The sequence below is a fragment of the Aedes albopictus genome, chromosome 2 (assembly GCF_035046485.1).
Source record: "Aedes albopictus strain Foshan chromosome 2, AalbF5, whole genome shotgun sequence".
In the NCBI taxonomy this organism is placed as follows: domain Eukaryota; kingdom Metazoa; phylum Arthropoda; class Insecta; order Diptera; family Culicidae; genus Aedes; species Aedes albopictus.
Window position 1 is genome coordinate 139,135,356 of NC_085137.1, and position 13,176 is coordinate 139,148,531.

The following is a 13,176-nucleotide window of genomic DNA, read 5'->3' on the forward strand; positions in this document are numbered from 1 at the left end:
TGATAATTGCCAAAGTTACAAAAGATTGAACTTGACGGATTTTGGGAGGAAAATTCGGCTCGGTTTTTTTGCTACTGTGTACTTGGAGGTCTTGCAGGCGATATGCTAAGCTCATGTATCTGAGAGCTGGCGCAGGCTGCATCAGACGTACTCGTACTAGTGAAAGACGCCGAGCGAAAGTACTTCATCTACACATTTTTGGCGGAGGAAGTCCTTGCACTAGTGTGTGCAGGGATTTTGCCTAGGGGAGGAGCTTTGGGTCACTACAGTGATGGTGTAATATATGATCATGGTGCGAAATAGAATCAAGGTGTGACACACAATATGAATTCCCAATATGGGGTTCAGCATGCTGTGGTGCTAACATCGGCAATTATTTTTTTTAAAGTTCTTATAAATTGACCAGTTGATTATTATCGAGCCCTGAAGAAGATCCGATCCGAGGACCGAAACGTCGGCGAAGATAAGAAACAATCAACGCTAAAACCAAAGACTGCCGAAGCCTAAATCCGAAATTGTAAATCGCCAAGTACTTAACATTGGGATTCTGGAGGAGGCTTTGATAAACGTATCGTATAACTGGCAGTTTGCGTGTTCGACTCTTTGGATGCACTGAATGTTGAATTTTCGGCTAAGCAGTCAACAAACTCTTTCAACAAATTATTTTGTTAGTTCAACAGACACAAAACGAACAAAGATTTATCCTTTAAAGATAACAAGAAACATTGTCGAAACGTAAAGAAACGCATACCAAGAACCTAAGTATTATCAAACTTGCATGAACCTAAACTCATTTTTTGGCATTTCACACCGTCTTCTGCCAGACGCTGAACAGACTGAATACCACCATATAACCATCATATAACAAACAACACACAGAAGCTAGTTAGGAATTTTTCGTTTCACGAAAAGTTTCTTCAGAGTCTCACTTCATGACTTACTACCTAAACGTTTAACTCCACTAACCGCATGACCACGAAGCCCACAAAATAAAAAAAAGGCAGACCCCCTTGGGCTGATCATGTAACACAGATGCCGGAGAAATGACAAGTGAATATAATGTTTATAAAACTTAGAAGAGACCATTGGGTATGTGACAGGTCACGCACGATGCCTAGTTGTTTGCAGTTCGGGATGATCAACAAAATTATGCTCTGAATATACGTCATTTGATAGAAAATCTTCAAACTTGATTTATTTCAATTTTTACCGATAGAATATTTTGAACAAAGGCTTTTCTGAAAGGTAAGACCATAAGCTGAAACCCTATGGAAAAAGATTTAAGGTTCATGCAAGTTTGATAATATTTAGGTTCCTGGTATGCGTGGGGTAGTGTTCATGGTCATTGTAGTTTGAAGTAACGTAACACAATATCAGCCAGTCATCTACATTTACCTTCAGTACTTGTTTTTGTAAAATTTGGTTCTTCAAAATTATCTCTGCAACTGGAAACATTGCATAATATTAATCATCGATCTACACGATTTTAAGACAATACAATCGATTTCTATTGTTCATTAAGGATTATGTAGAAGTCAAGTGGCATCTTCGCCGTCATTTTCCGAAATTTTTGACTACATTTATTAACACATAATTTTTGTAGTAGTTGGCAACACTGGTCATGTAGATTCAAATATAGCTCAAAATCTCTGATATGGTGTGAGATAGGTAATTCGAATCTTCGACAATATTACAGTGCACCTCAAAGGCAGTTCATTGTTACACTTTGCGATACAAACAATATATTATTGCTGGCAAAACTTGTCATACATATTCAAATATATGTAGCTCAATATCTCTGATATGGTGTGAAGTAGAGGCAATAGAAAAGTTCTCCAATATTATAGAGCACCTCAAGTGCAATTCATTGTTTCACATTGCGACACAAAAAATATATTATTGCTGGAAACATTGGCACTACAGATTCAAAAAAAGCTCATTATCTTTGATACGTTGTTAGATAGACAATTCGAATGTTCCACAATATAATAGTGCACCTCAAGTGCAGTTTATTGTTACATATTGCGACATAAAAAAATATACTATTGCTGGCAACACTGGCCATACAGATTCAAATTTTGCTCTATATCTCTGATATGAATGTTCAACAGTGTTATTGTGCACCTCAAGTGCAGTTTATTGTTACACATAGCGGCACAAAAAATAATCTATTGCTGGCAACACTGGTCATACAGATTCAAATATAGTTAAATTTTTCTGGTATGGTGTGAGATAGATAATTTGAATGTTCGACAATGTTATAGTGCACCTCTAGTGCAGTTCATTGTTTCACATTAGGACACAAAAAATGTTGTTGCAGGCAACAATGGCCATGCAGATTTGAATAAAGCTCTATACAGGTTCCGACTCGAATATTTCGATGACTGCAAAAAAAATCACCCCGAATGATCGAAATTTACGAATAATCGAGCTATACTTTTTATTCTTTTATTAATGTTCTTCAATTAAAAATAGTACAATAAACATAGAAGAAAAGAAGTGTGATGTTATAGTGCTTTAATTCAACGGCTGGGAATGAGAATGAGAATGAGAAAAATCTGCATAATAAAAAAATCTTGCTGTTTTTTAAATTTCCTACAATTTTTGATATGTTGCCATCTTAAATTGTGCAAACAACGCAAACAATTATTTGATCCCCGGATATTCGAGCCATTTATGCCAGATAATTGAATTAAGGGTAATCGAGCTCCTGGATAATCGAGTCCGACTTGTATCTCAGATCCGGTATGAGATAGACAAATCGCACAAAGTTATAGTACATAGTTTCACATTGTGACATAACAATTAAGGACTGTTCAATTTATAAAACGGACAACTTTACAAGGCTATAAAAAGAAGACGCGTAGTTCAAATTTAACCACCCTTGTTTCGTTGTTCAGTACATCATCTGTCATTATAGTGATCATTTTTGAATGGAATAAAAATAGTTTTATTTTATAGAAAATCGGCCAGGTGTTAAATAAGGTGAATTTTTCGATTGCTGAAAATTGAAAATATATATAAAATTACTGTTCACATATGGTATATCGTTTTTAATACCAGAAAAGTATGTGCCATGCTGCAGCAGCATGAGTAATAAACATTCTGGCAAAATTTAAACTCAATGGGAAAATTAAGTGTTGAGATATTATAGTCTCAAGTAAGGTTCGATTTTTTCAATAAAATTCAATTGTAAAGCAAAAAGGGCATGAAAATATTAAATAATCAATTTTTTATGAATCCAGTCGAAAGTGAGAATAATGTGGTTTTAAATGCAGAAAACTGCTTCTCAATAGCATTGCTGGTTTGGTTATTGTGTGCTAATGCAGACACAATAATCAAAACGGTTTCGTTCTTTGAAGGTTCTTACAAATAACAATGCAGCCTTATGCAAATTTTGCGTAACAATAATGTTGGAAATGGAAACTTTGCATCCGATTATTATTAAATAAGGTGTACAATAACATGGGACCAACTTTGCTGAAAAAAAATATAATAACAAGATTCGCTAGAGTCGAAAATCTGCATCAATGGAGCAACAAGTATGAAATTTTTTAATATGGACATCTTTATGTACTAAATTTTTGATGAAAAATGCAATTATATGTAAATTTTTCTTCTGTATCATTCAGAGAGCAAAATTCTACTACTCTGGACAAATTTTTAGCCGAATCCGTGATGTTATTGCAGCACAGGACTTAAATGAACATTTTTTCATAATTTCTATGAAAATAAGGTAACTCACTATATCAAGCCGGAGACTGCTTGGTGCATTATTACTGATCAACTATTAAGCTTTACCTTTAGTAGAAGAGTATAAGATTCCAATACATTGAAAACCTCATGAAAATGTGCATATTAAGTATGTGGAAAGTTATGTCGAATTTTGAGAAATGGGTTTTTATTGATGTTTTACGAAAACCGCTTCAGTTACACAATAAAGAACATTTTGCTTAATGTTATATTTTTCCTGCATTTGAGAATAGCTATAGAAAGTTATGCAAAAAAGCTGATAATGATTTTATTGAAAAATAAAAAAGATATCGCACAAGCAAGTTGTCCGTTTTATAAATTGAACAGTCCTTATGTAATTGCTGGCAGATTAGAACATCTCTGCAGGGAATCTCAGATTCCACAGAAAATAACGACAGGCTTCTCGAAAATACTTCTGAAAGCCCCTGAAGGGATGCGAAATAAACATGTCTTAAATTTTACATGAAACCTAGCGCCACTTAGCGGTGAACTCATCAACTACTTTGTGAATCACCAGAATGTTCTTGTCCTTCTGAACAACTTTTTCGAAGACGACACATTTCTATCTGCTTTCGTTACCGAGAAAGAGAAGACTAAAATTTTACTTGAAAACCAGCGCCATCTAGCGGCAAAATCACCAACTAATTGGTGAGTAACAAGAATAAGTTTGTCCTTTTTGACAACTTTGCCGAAGACGACACACTTCTATCGGCTTTCGGCGACTTTGTAACTAGCGCCGCCTAGCGATGAGATTACCAACTAATTAAAGAATCACCAGAATGTTCTTGTTCTTCTGAACAACTTTGCCGAAGACGGCATAGTTCTATCTGCTTTCGATCCCGAGATAGAGAAGCTGAAACTTTACTTGTTAACTAGCAACACCCCCAGTTAATGGACGGTCTTATGAAGACCGATCAGTTTTGCCATCTGCGGTCATATTTAGTCAGTGTTCAGATTTGTTTCACGTCCAATTTGGTTTAAGAGCATCCGCATCACCACTTAACAGCACAGTTGCACAGTTGCATGATGCTGTACAAGCATGAATTGTATGTTTATTCAAGCATACAAGTTATACATGTAGAGAGTCGATGACGTATGCTCAAGAAAGTTTACAGAGAACCCTGAATAATCAGTCATAGGCATGACCATGGAGGAGATCGTAGCAGGCTGTGCGTGCTAGCGGCTGCGTTTTCAATACTGTCACGTGTTTTGTTTTGTTTCGAGTTGTTTTGATTATGTCTGGCCGAATACGGTTGACGGTACCTTTCGAAAACTTTGTATCGGAAAGAACTTGCAAATTATCTTCGAATAAATTACAAACCATTCTTAGGTGTCTAACTAATCTTCCTTTCCTGTCCTATCCGCAAGGACGTGACCAGGACAACTTTCGATCGTTGGAAGATTACGCCAATCTTGTCTTAGAATCCGTGATTACCCAAGTAGCATTTATTAGTCAAATACACTTGAAAAGGTTCTTAGGATCATCATAAAACCAAAATAAAAGGTATAAGGTTTTATGACTGTTTTGAAAACCTTTACAAGACTAATTGGCCATCAAAATGTTACATGGGTAGCGCTAAATCTCTATGCTTTTTAACGGACGGGAAAGTAGAATAACTAGCCACAGAAGTCCAATGTCGCGACTGTTCATGTGACTAACATCTAGTTTGCCACGCCCTTACAGCGTCAGCAGCGGTACTAGAAGTGTCAAGTTAAATTTGTTTACCAAAACAAAAGGTCCTCTACAAGATGGACCTTAAAATAGTAAGTTATTGCAATTCAAGTTATTAAAATAATTGAATGATTTTTTTTTTGTTTTTATTTTTGTGTATTTTAACTTAGATGCTAATTCTATACTAATAATTAAATGAGAAAAGTGAGTATAGCGCCATTGAAGTTCTAGTGTATTTCTATTGATGGGAAGGAGGCAATTCGCATAACAGCCGTCTGGGACTGTACCACCCACGAATTTTTACGGCTAGCTCAATGCTAATGCTAATGCTAAATTTTACCATGGAATCTGTAAAAACTACAATAAAGTTGATTCCGATGTAGATCGATTGGAAAATTGTAAATCAAAAAAGGTTGGGTTGGTTTCGAAGCTCCATACATTTTGAATGAGATGATAGTTTACTCAAAAAGTTTGAGCTTCATATTTTCAGAATAGGATTTGCTTGTATCTCCCATAATTGTTTAAATATTATGTAAATTACATGCTTCCCATTTCAGAAGCAATTTTCCATAAGTATAACGCTTTTTGACGGATTGGGGTAATTCTCGCTGAGACCGGCCCACTATTTACACCTCATCTTCAAAACTGTTTGGTTGGTGGTTGGTGGCGATTTTTCTGAAAGTCCTCGCTAAAAAAGTAAGGAAAATGCATTTGGTTACTCAAATTGGTGGATCCCCCGTTAGTTGGAGTCACAACAATTTTTACAGACCCCTCGATTTTAGTCAAATGGTGGCTCATTTAAACCGTTATAACTCGAAAGTTTCTCCAAAAACCACCTCAAAACGTATTGTTGTTGAAAAGAGGAAAGATAGAGCTACTTTTTACAATAATAAAAAATTGGGTCGGCCATATTGATGCAAAAATTTTGAAAATCGGCGGTTTTGGTATAAAAATCCAAGATGGCGGCCAAAATCAATATGGCCGACCCAATTTTTTATTATTGTAAAAAGTAGCTCTATCTTTCCTCTTGTCAACAACATTTCGTTTTGAGGTGTTTTTTGGAGGAACTTTCGAGTTATAACGGTTTAAATGAGCCACCATTTGACTAAAATCGAGGGGTCTGCAAAAATTGTTGTGGCTCTAACTAACGGGGGGTCCACCAATTTGAGTAACCAAATGCATTTTCCTTACTTTTTTAGCGAGGACTTTCAGAAAATCGCCACCAACCACCAACCAAACAGTTTTGAAGACAAGGTGTAAATAGTGGGCCGGTCTCAGCGAAAATTACCCATTAGTGGAAAGATATTTCCATATGAAAGTTCAATAAAAAAACTCTAGTATCCTACAAATATGAATGCAAGTAAAACATTTTACCGCCCACATGGCCATTTTTGGCCATCGTGAAAATGGTGGGAAGTGTCTCTCCAAATCAATAATATCTATACATGGGGCCAGCAAAAGGCAAAATCACCGTAGCTCACAACAAAAACACGTTCAAAATTGTTTGTGCTGAAAATTGATGCATTACACAATTTCTTACTGATTTATTTGCTATCTTCGCGTTGTCGTGTAATTTCGAACGATTGCACGCCAAAATTTTGGTAACCATTTACTAGTTTTACACGTTTTACTTAAGTAATAACTTATGGTAATGACTAATTCGCAAAAGTCGTACACATCCCAGATCTGTCAGAGTGCCCAAAAGTGTCAATTTCCCAAACATGTCAAATTCATGTGGACTACGGCACATCTATTCGTGGTTGACGTCCGCGCTGCCCCGCTGTATCTATATGATTTGGATATAATTTCCTGGAATCGGACACGAGACTGTCAAACAAGTAGTTTTACGCGCTTCTCAGCGGAAATCCCACTCGCTAAGTATAGATTTCGCTCCTCGTAAATTCCCTACAATTTATCCTGACGCAATGGAATGATTCCATCGCGCAATTTGAAATAAAATCAATATGTACCAGTACGAATGGAGTATTTGCACTTAACGGTCAGCAGCACACCACTCCACGTAGGTACAAATGCTCTTCGCGTGAATCGCTTGCACACGTCAATATCTTATCATTATCATCGGTTTGTCGTGTCAACTCACGAAATAATTCACCTCTAAATAGCAAAACGTCTACCGCATTGGGTACTGTGTACGCGCACGGGTTGAGCACTAGAGCCCTTATCGCACATTTATCTTATCACTACACGCCATTCATATTTGCGCGCATTGAAACAATCGAAGCACTTTGGCACTCTGGCTCCTCGTCGGTCGTCGGCGCGACTATTATTCAACCTGGGAGGGGATGTGAACCTCTAATGGGATCGCACACGATCGCGTTTGATGTAATTTGCTAATTTGTTGAACAAAACAGCTCGTCCCACCTGTATGTCTAGCTATGTCTAGAACGATCGGTCGATTTTGATACTTACATGAACAGGCACAGCAGTCCGGCGAAGATGTGAGTTTTGGTCGAGGTTTCATAATCTAGCCGGGTGACGATGTGCTTCTGGCAGGAGGGACAGGTGATGGAGGCTGGATCGGGTCCGACCTGGGGTGCCGTGACAATAGCTGGAAAACAAAAGGCAAAAGGTGGGGTCATTAATTACTTCGGTCGTTTGGGTTGATACTTGACGTGTTGAAGGCAATCTTATTTAGTACTTGCTGTGTGGTCAAACGTCGCACAGCTTGTCTACTGATTTTTATGGCATAGGGTCTGGGACCATTTAGACAGAAGGATCTATCTAGGGCACTTGCTGCTATGACTCCGTCAATTTTTAACCAATTGCCTTGAGATTTGGGATACCGTGAGATCCGCACAGTATTCAGGCATGAATCAAAACTTGAAGCCAATTGGAGGGAAATTGACCATGGAAAGTGCTCGAAATAGATTCCCCTGCCAAATTGGTCCCAGACTCAAGAGCTCCATAGATAAATCTCCCGAAAATTCGTTTGGGAAGGAGCCCCTCCCCCCTTTCAAATCATTAGAAACTTCTCAAGCCCCAAAAACCCCTGCATATAAATGTTAACGTGGATTGATTTAGTAGTTTTTGCGTGTAAATGAAACAGGCAAACAGACATATTCGTAGATTCGTAGAGGTTGTTGAACTTGTTCATTCTGTTCCAGGAAAATAATATCGTACTGGATGATTGGAAACAAGTGAGGATGATAGCTATTCAAACACCCGGGAATCATGTCGAATCATGATTTTTACCATCCAATCGCGATGTTGTCTCACCTATGGGGCTGTCCATTAATTACGTAAGGGTTTACGGGGGAAGGAGGGGTTTGAGAAATCTTACGTGTCACACAAAAAAAATCTTACAAGGGAGGGGGATGTAGAAAACTCGTGAAAATCCTTTTACGTAATAAATGGACAGCCCCTATCGAGTGGCATGATGTCGTGTTTGGTTTCCACAGAGGCAAAGAAAGGTGGACTCACATTAACCCGAGGGTAAATAGTTGGATTAACAAGCGCTATGGGGAAGTAACTTTCCGCCTCACTCAGGTCTTTCAGACCACGGTTGCTTCCTACAGTATCTACATCGCTTCGGTCATGCGGATTCTCCCGAATGCCCTGTTTGTGCTGGTTTAGAGGAAACGGCGGAACACGTTTTGTTCGTGTGCCCGTATTTTCGCACAATGCGTGACTGTATGAGTAATATGAGTAATATCTCTACCGCATATCTCCTGCATACTTGACCTTTGCTCCAAGGTTAGGTCAGCAGGGACAGGAGTCCAGGGGTATGAAGAACCCCCCTTCAGCGAGTCAGGTGGGAGCCTAAGATTTTTTTTCTAAGCGAACCATATTCACACACCTGTGTGGACTTACCACCTTTGGCACCGGGAAGTGACCGAGCACCGGGGCATACGCATTACTCAAGCGGAGTAAGCCTAGGCGTGGCAGGGAGTCAGCAGTGGGCTATGCTGGGCCTCTTCAGAAATTCCACACATCCGGAAGCATTGCGTTCAACTCCAGGCGGAGATGCATGTGAAAGTATAGAGAAATAGGGGATATTGGGGTTATTTGAAGATATTTAAATTTTAAGGCCGTGCGGTGAGCTAAACCAGCTCCTTTGGATACTACAGAAGTTTTTACACAAAGACGAATTAAATGAATCATTTATTTTGCATTCCAGGATTTTTACAAAAAGGTGAAAAGAAAAGAGAGTGGGGTAAAACGGACCCAAACCAGTGATTACCAGCATCGTGCGGTGAATGACACCCTCCTTATCTAAAACTGTAGAGATTTTTACAGTTTGTGTCAAAAATTCATTCGCCTCCCGTCCCATTAAACCGTGGCGTGGCCTTAGAGTACGTTCCTGACCTGTACTCAGCTTAGGCAACTAACTGGGTGGAAGTAGGTTCAGATGAATAGTGCTGATTCGGCTCTGAGCTCAGTCCCCATAAGGATCTGTGCCAACCCTCGGCTGGCCTCCCTGCGTGCATAGATAACCACCAGGATCGATCATTGGCGACTACTTCATTTGCAGTGAGGGATAGCGGCTGTACGCGCCGTACGCGTGCAGAGCAAGTGACGCCACGCCGTCGTCGACCGACAATTATATATCAGCGGGGCGTTTGATACCAGGTAGTTTCAAGCCAACTGTGCTCCAAATAGGCGGAGCTTATTGCGCAGTGAAGCGTGCGCTCGCCTACTCTTTTCATTAACTTTTTGGCTATATAAGCGATGTCATTGTCATTTTCATCAATCAGTTATTAATAAACCGTCGTAGCGAACGGAACAGTGTAAAGGTGTTTTTCTTCAGCGCAAACCGAACAGCAGTGGTGGCTAGCCCGATCAACGTGTGATCGGCTAGCATTTTCCTTCCCTTCCCTTTCACCCGGCGGTGAGCCAGCGGTGGCAAGAGTGTGTGCCTCCGCTCTACTTGAGTCGACGTTGGCGTGCAAGCGGAAACCTGTTTCAACCTGTTCGGCGTCGCTTCTCTGCGGTCGCCACTCGCGCGATCGGTGTGCTGTGTTCCTGCTGCGACGAGGTGAAGCTGCGGTGGTGGAGCTGTTGACCGTCGTGCTTGCTGCGCATTGCGATACCCAGGAGTGTGCCTATGAGTTATTCTGGTTAATTTTCCAATATTAAATCGGTGGCGCTCTTGGTGTATCGTCGTCGGCGAGCAAACGGCGGCGACACCGCAGTTCATCGAGATCGGCATTTGCCGTGGTCCTTCGTCCGAGAAAGTGTTCCAGGCTGATGACCGTGACGTGCACGGTTGTTGGTATCGGAGCTGGCGACTGTAGTGTGCACGGTCGTCGGTAACGAGAGTGTTTCCCCATCGGTGGCTGCGACGTGCGCAGCTGTCGACAGCTTACGGTAGCCGTGGTGAGCACGGCTGTCGGTAGCTCGAGAAGGAGGTGAGTCGTCGTGCTGCATTGAAGGTAAATGCAACGAACCTGCCTCCCATTTGAGAAGTGTGTACCCAACAGCGGCTTTTAGGGAAGATTCATTTATTACGTCCATAGTTTTCCGGGATTTCTAGACCCTGTCACGCTATTTTCGAATACCTAATACACGTACTGTCACACGTTACTAGATCCCTCCTCCCCCTAATGTTGGACGTAATTTATGAACGTTCCCTAATGGGAACCCATCAGAAATGACTACCAAATCCATAAATCATGTGATCGAGAGTGGAGAGGCAGAGGGAACGGCGTTGAACTCGTTCGCGCGAAGAGGGCTGGCGAGATCGCCAATACGAGGGGCTGGTGTACCCCCCAGCAAGCAGGCGACAAGAGGTTCAATAAGAGAAGCACAAGACGGCGCAGTACCGGCCGAAGAACCGCAGACTGGGCGGACCACACACGGGTGCTGAACCGCAACAGGAGCGGTCTTCCAAAGATGTTGGTAGTTGCCGAACAGCTGGACCAGCTAATCGGTTACACGAGTGATCAGAATAACATCAGCAAGGCCCTAAACAGGTCCGCAAATCCTTGGTTCTGGCCAAGAAGGAGTATGATCTCCTGGTCGAAGACTGGAGTGCGGCTGATGCGAGCAGGGAGGATCGGTCCACCCAAACAGGCAGCTTTATCTTTGTTGGCAACTTAAGGCCGGACGGGACGGTGGTTGAATCGTCCGCCATTGCTCTGTTGCTAGTAAGATAACAAATCTCAACTTCTACTTCATATTATTGACTAGAATTTTGATCGTTCATTTGCTCACTTGTGGTGCACAATCGATTAAAGTTTCAGCTACGTCAGTGCAGTGGAAATTGATATTTGCTTCTTCAAAATCGCGAGACAAATTGTTAGAAAGAGAGGGAAGATAGGAAAAATTACACGTCGTCCCGTGCGGCCTTAACGATGCAGCTCGCCTCTACGCCAGCGTAGAGGTCAAACCGCCCTACGGCTCGAGCAGTATGGTCGAGATCTGCCGAGGAGACGTGGCCAAAGAAGCGCCCGGCAGAAGCGTGCGAAGAGCCAAAGATGAAGAAAACGACGGCCAGTGGGAGTAACCAGGCTGCCAAGTCGGTTGGGAAATGCGCAAGGGGCAGGGAAACCAAGCCCCAAGAGCCAATCCTAAGAGAAACAGTGGTCAACCGAACCAAGGGAAGGATGGAATCCTTAGATTACAGTTGAAACAGGCCGCCAGTGGCGTGCTTCAAGTGCTTTGAACTAGGGCATAAGGCCCCGACAGGGGCAACCTCTGCAGGAAGAACGGAGTGCAACTCGGCACCAAAATGCCTGATATGCCCGGTGAACAAAAGTCACACGACGGGCGGTCATAAATGTCCAGGCACGCGAGGAGGTCGAACCAACCGGCGCTAATGCAGGTTACATAGCTAAACCGCTATGAATCCGCACAGCAGTTGCTGTGGTAGTCAGTATCGGAGTCAAGTAATACAGACATTACCCTAATATCAGACCCACAAAGCATCCCTCCAGATAACGGGAACTGGGTAGCGGATAATGCCAAGCTAGCGGAGATCTGTACAACTAGTCGTTTTCCGGTTCAGGAAATAATTTCCACTTCGCACGAGGGCTTCGCAATAGCAAAGATCAACGGGGTGTACTATTGCAGTCGTTATGCCCAGGTGACCGATAGACCAGTTCTCGTCTATGCTGGATTCACTATCAAGCGCACTAATGGGATTGAGTCCCATTGCGTTGGAGACTTCACGCATGGGCGATTGAATGGATTAGCCGCTTGACTAACGTGAGAGGCTGGGCTCCCGAAGCTGGGCTAGACTGAACGTTGATGTCACTAACGTACGCGACAGAAAAACCTACAGTAGGTACGGTGCGACCTTCTAAAGCTTGAACTGGAGGGTCGATTATGGATACACACACAGTGACCATCTAGCGATTCGATACAGGGTGGAACATGAAGGAAGACGGCCAAAGTCGAAAGTATTGGGGATGGCTGACCTAGCGCTTCGATAATCCGGCATTTGAGAAGCTATTGCTTATAAAAGGTAACACCAACGATCTATCCAGCGATGATTTAGTCGGAACCCTAAGCCGTGCATATGACGCCGCAATGCCAAGGCGATCTCTACCCAGAAATGGATGCAGGCCAGTGTACTACACAGCGTAACACAAAATAACTTTTGGTCTGTCTCAAGAGCAAACTTATGTGTCTTTGACAGATTTTGGCCCGCTGAATCCGAATCCGGGCTCAGATTTGCTCCAGCACGTCACAATTTTTCACTATACCTCAATTTATAGGGCAAAATATGCGATTTTGGGCTTTTCTGACTGCAAGCCAATAAGCATGGAAATATTTTTTTTAACCATATC

General features: G+C 41.7%; 1 protein-coding gene across 2 annotated transcripts in view; it reads right to left on the reverse strand.

Moving 5' to 3' along the window:
- The window catches only part of LOC115253744 (lipopolysaccharide-induced tumor necrosis factor-alpha factor homolog), a 329,801-nt gene that overhangs the window by 299,773 nt on the left and 16,852 nt on the right, over positions 1-13,176 (reverse strand). Inside the window, exon 3 of one of the 2 annotated variants that reach the window (XM_062850521.1) lies at positions 7,856-7,994. The exons of the other annotated variant lie outside the window; for it this stretch is intronic. Within the exon in view, the coding sequence (XP_062706505.1) occupies positions 7,856-7,994 (139 nt within the window). The remainder of the gene's footprint in view (positions 1-7,855; positions 7,995-13,176) is intronic. 2 annotated transcript variants of the gene reach the window in all.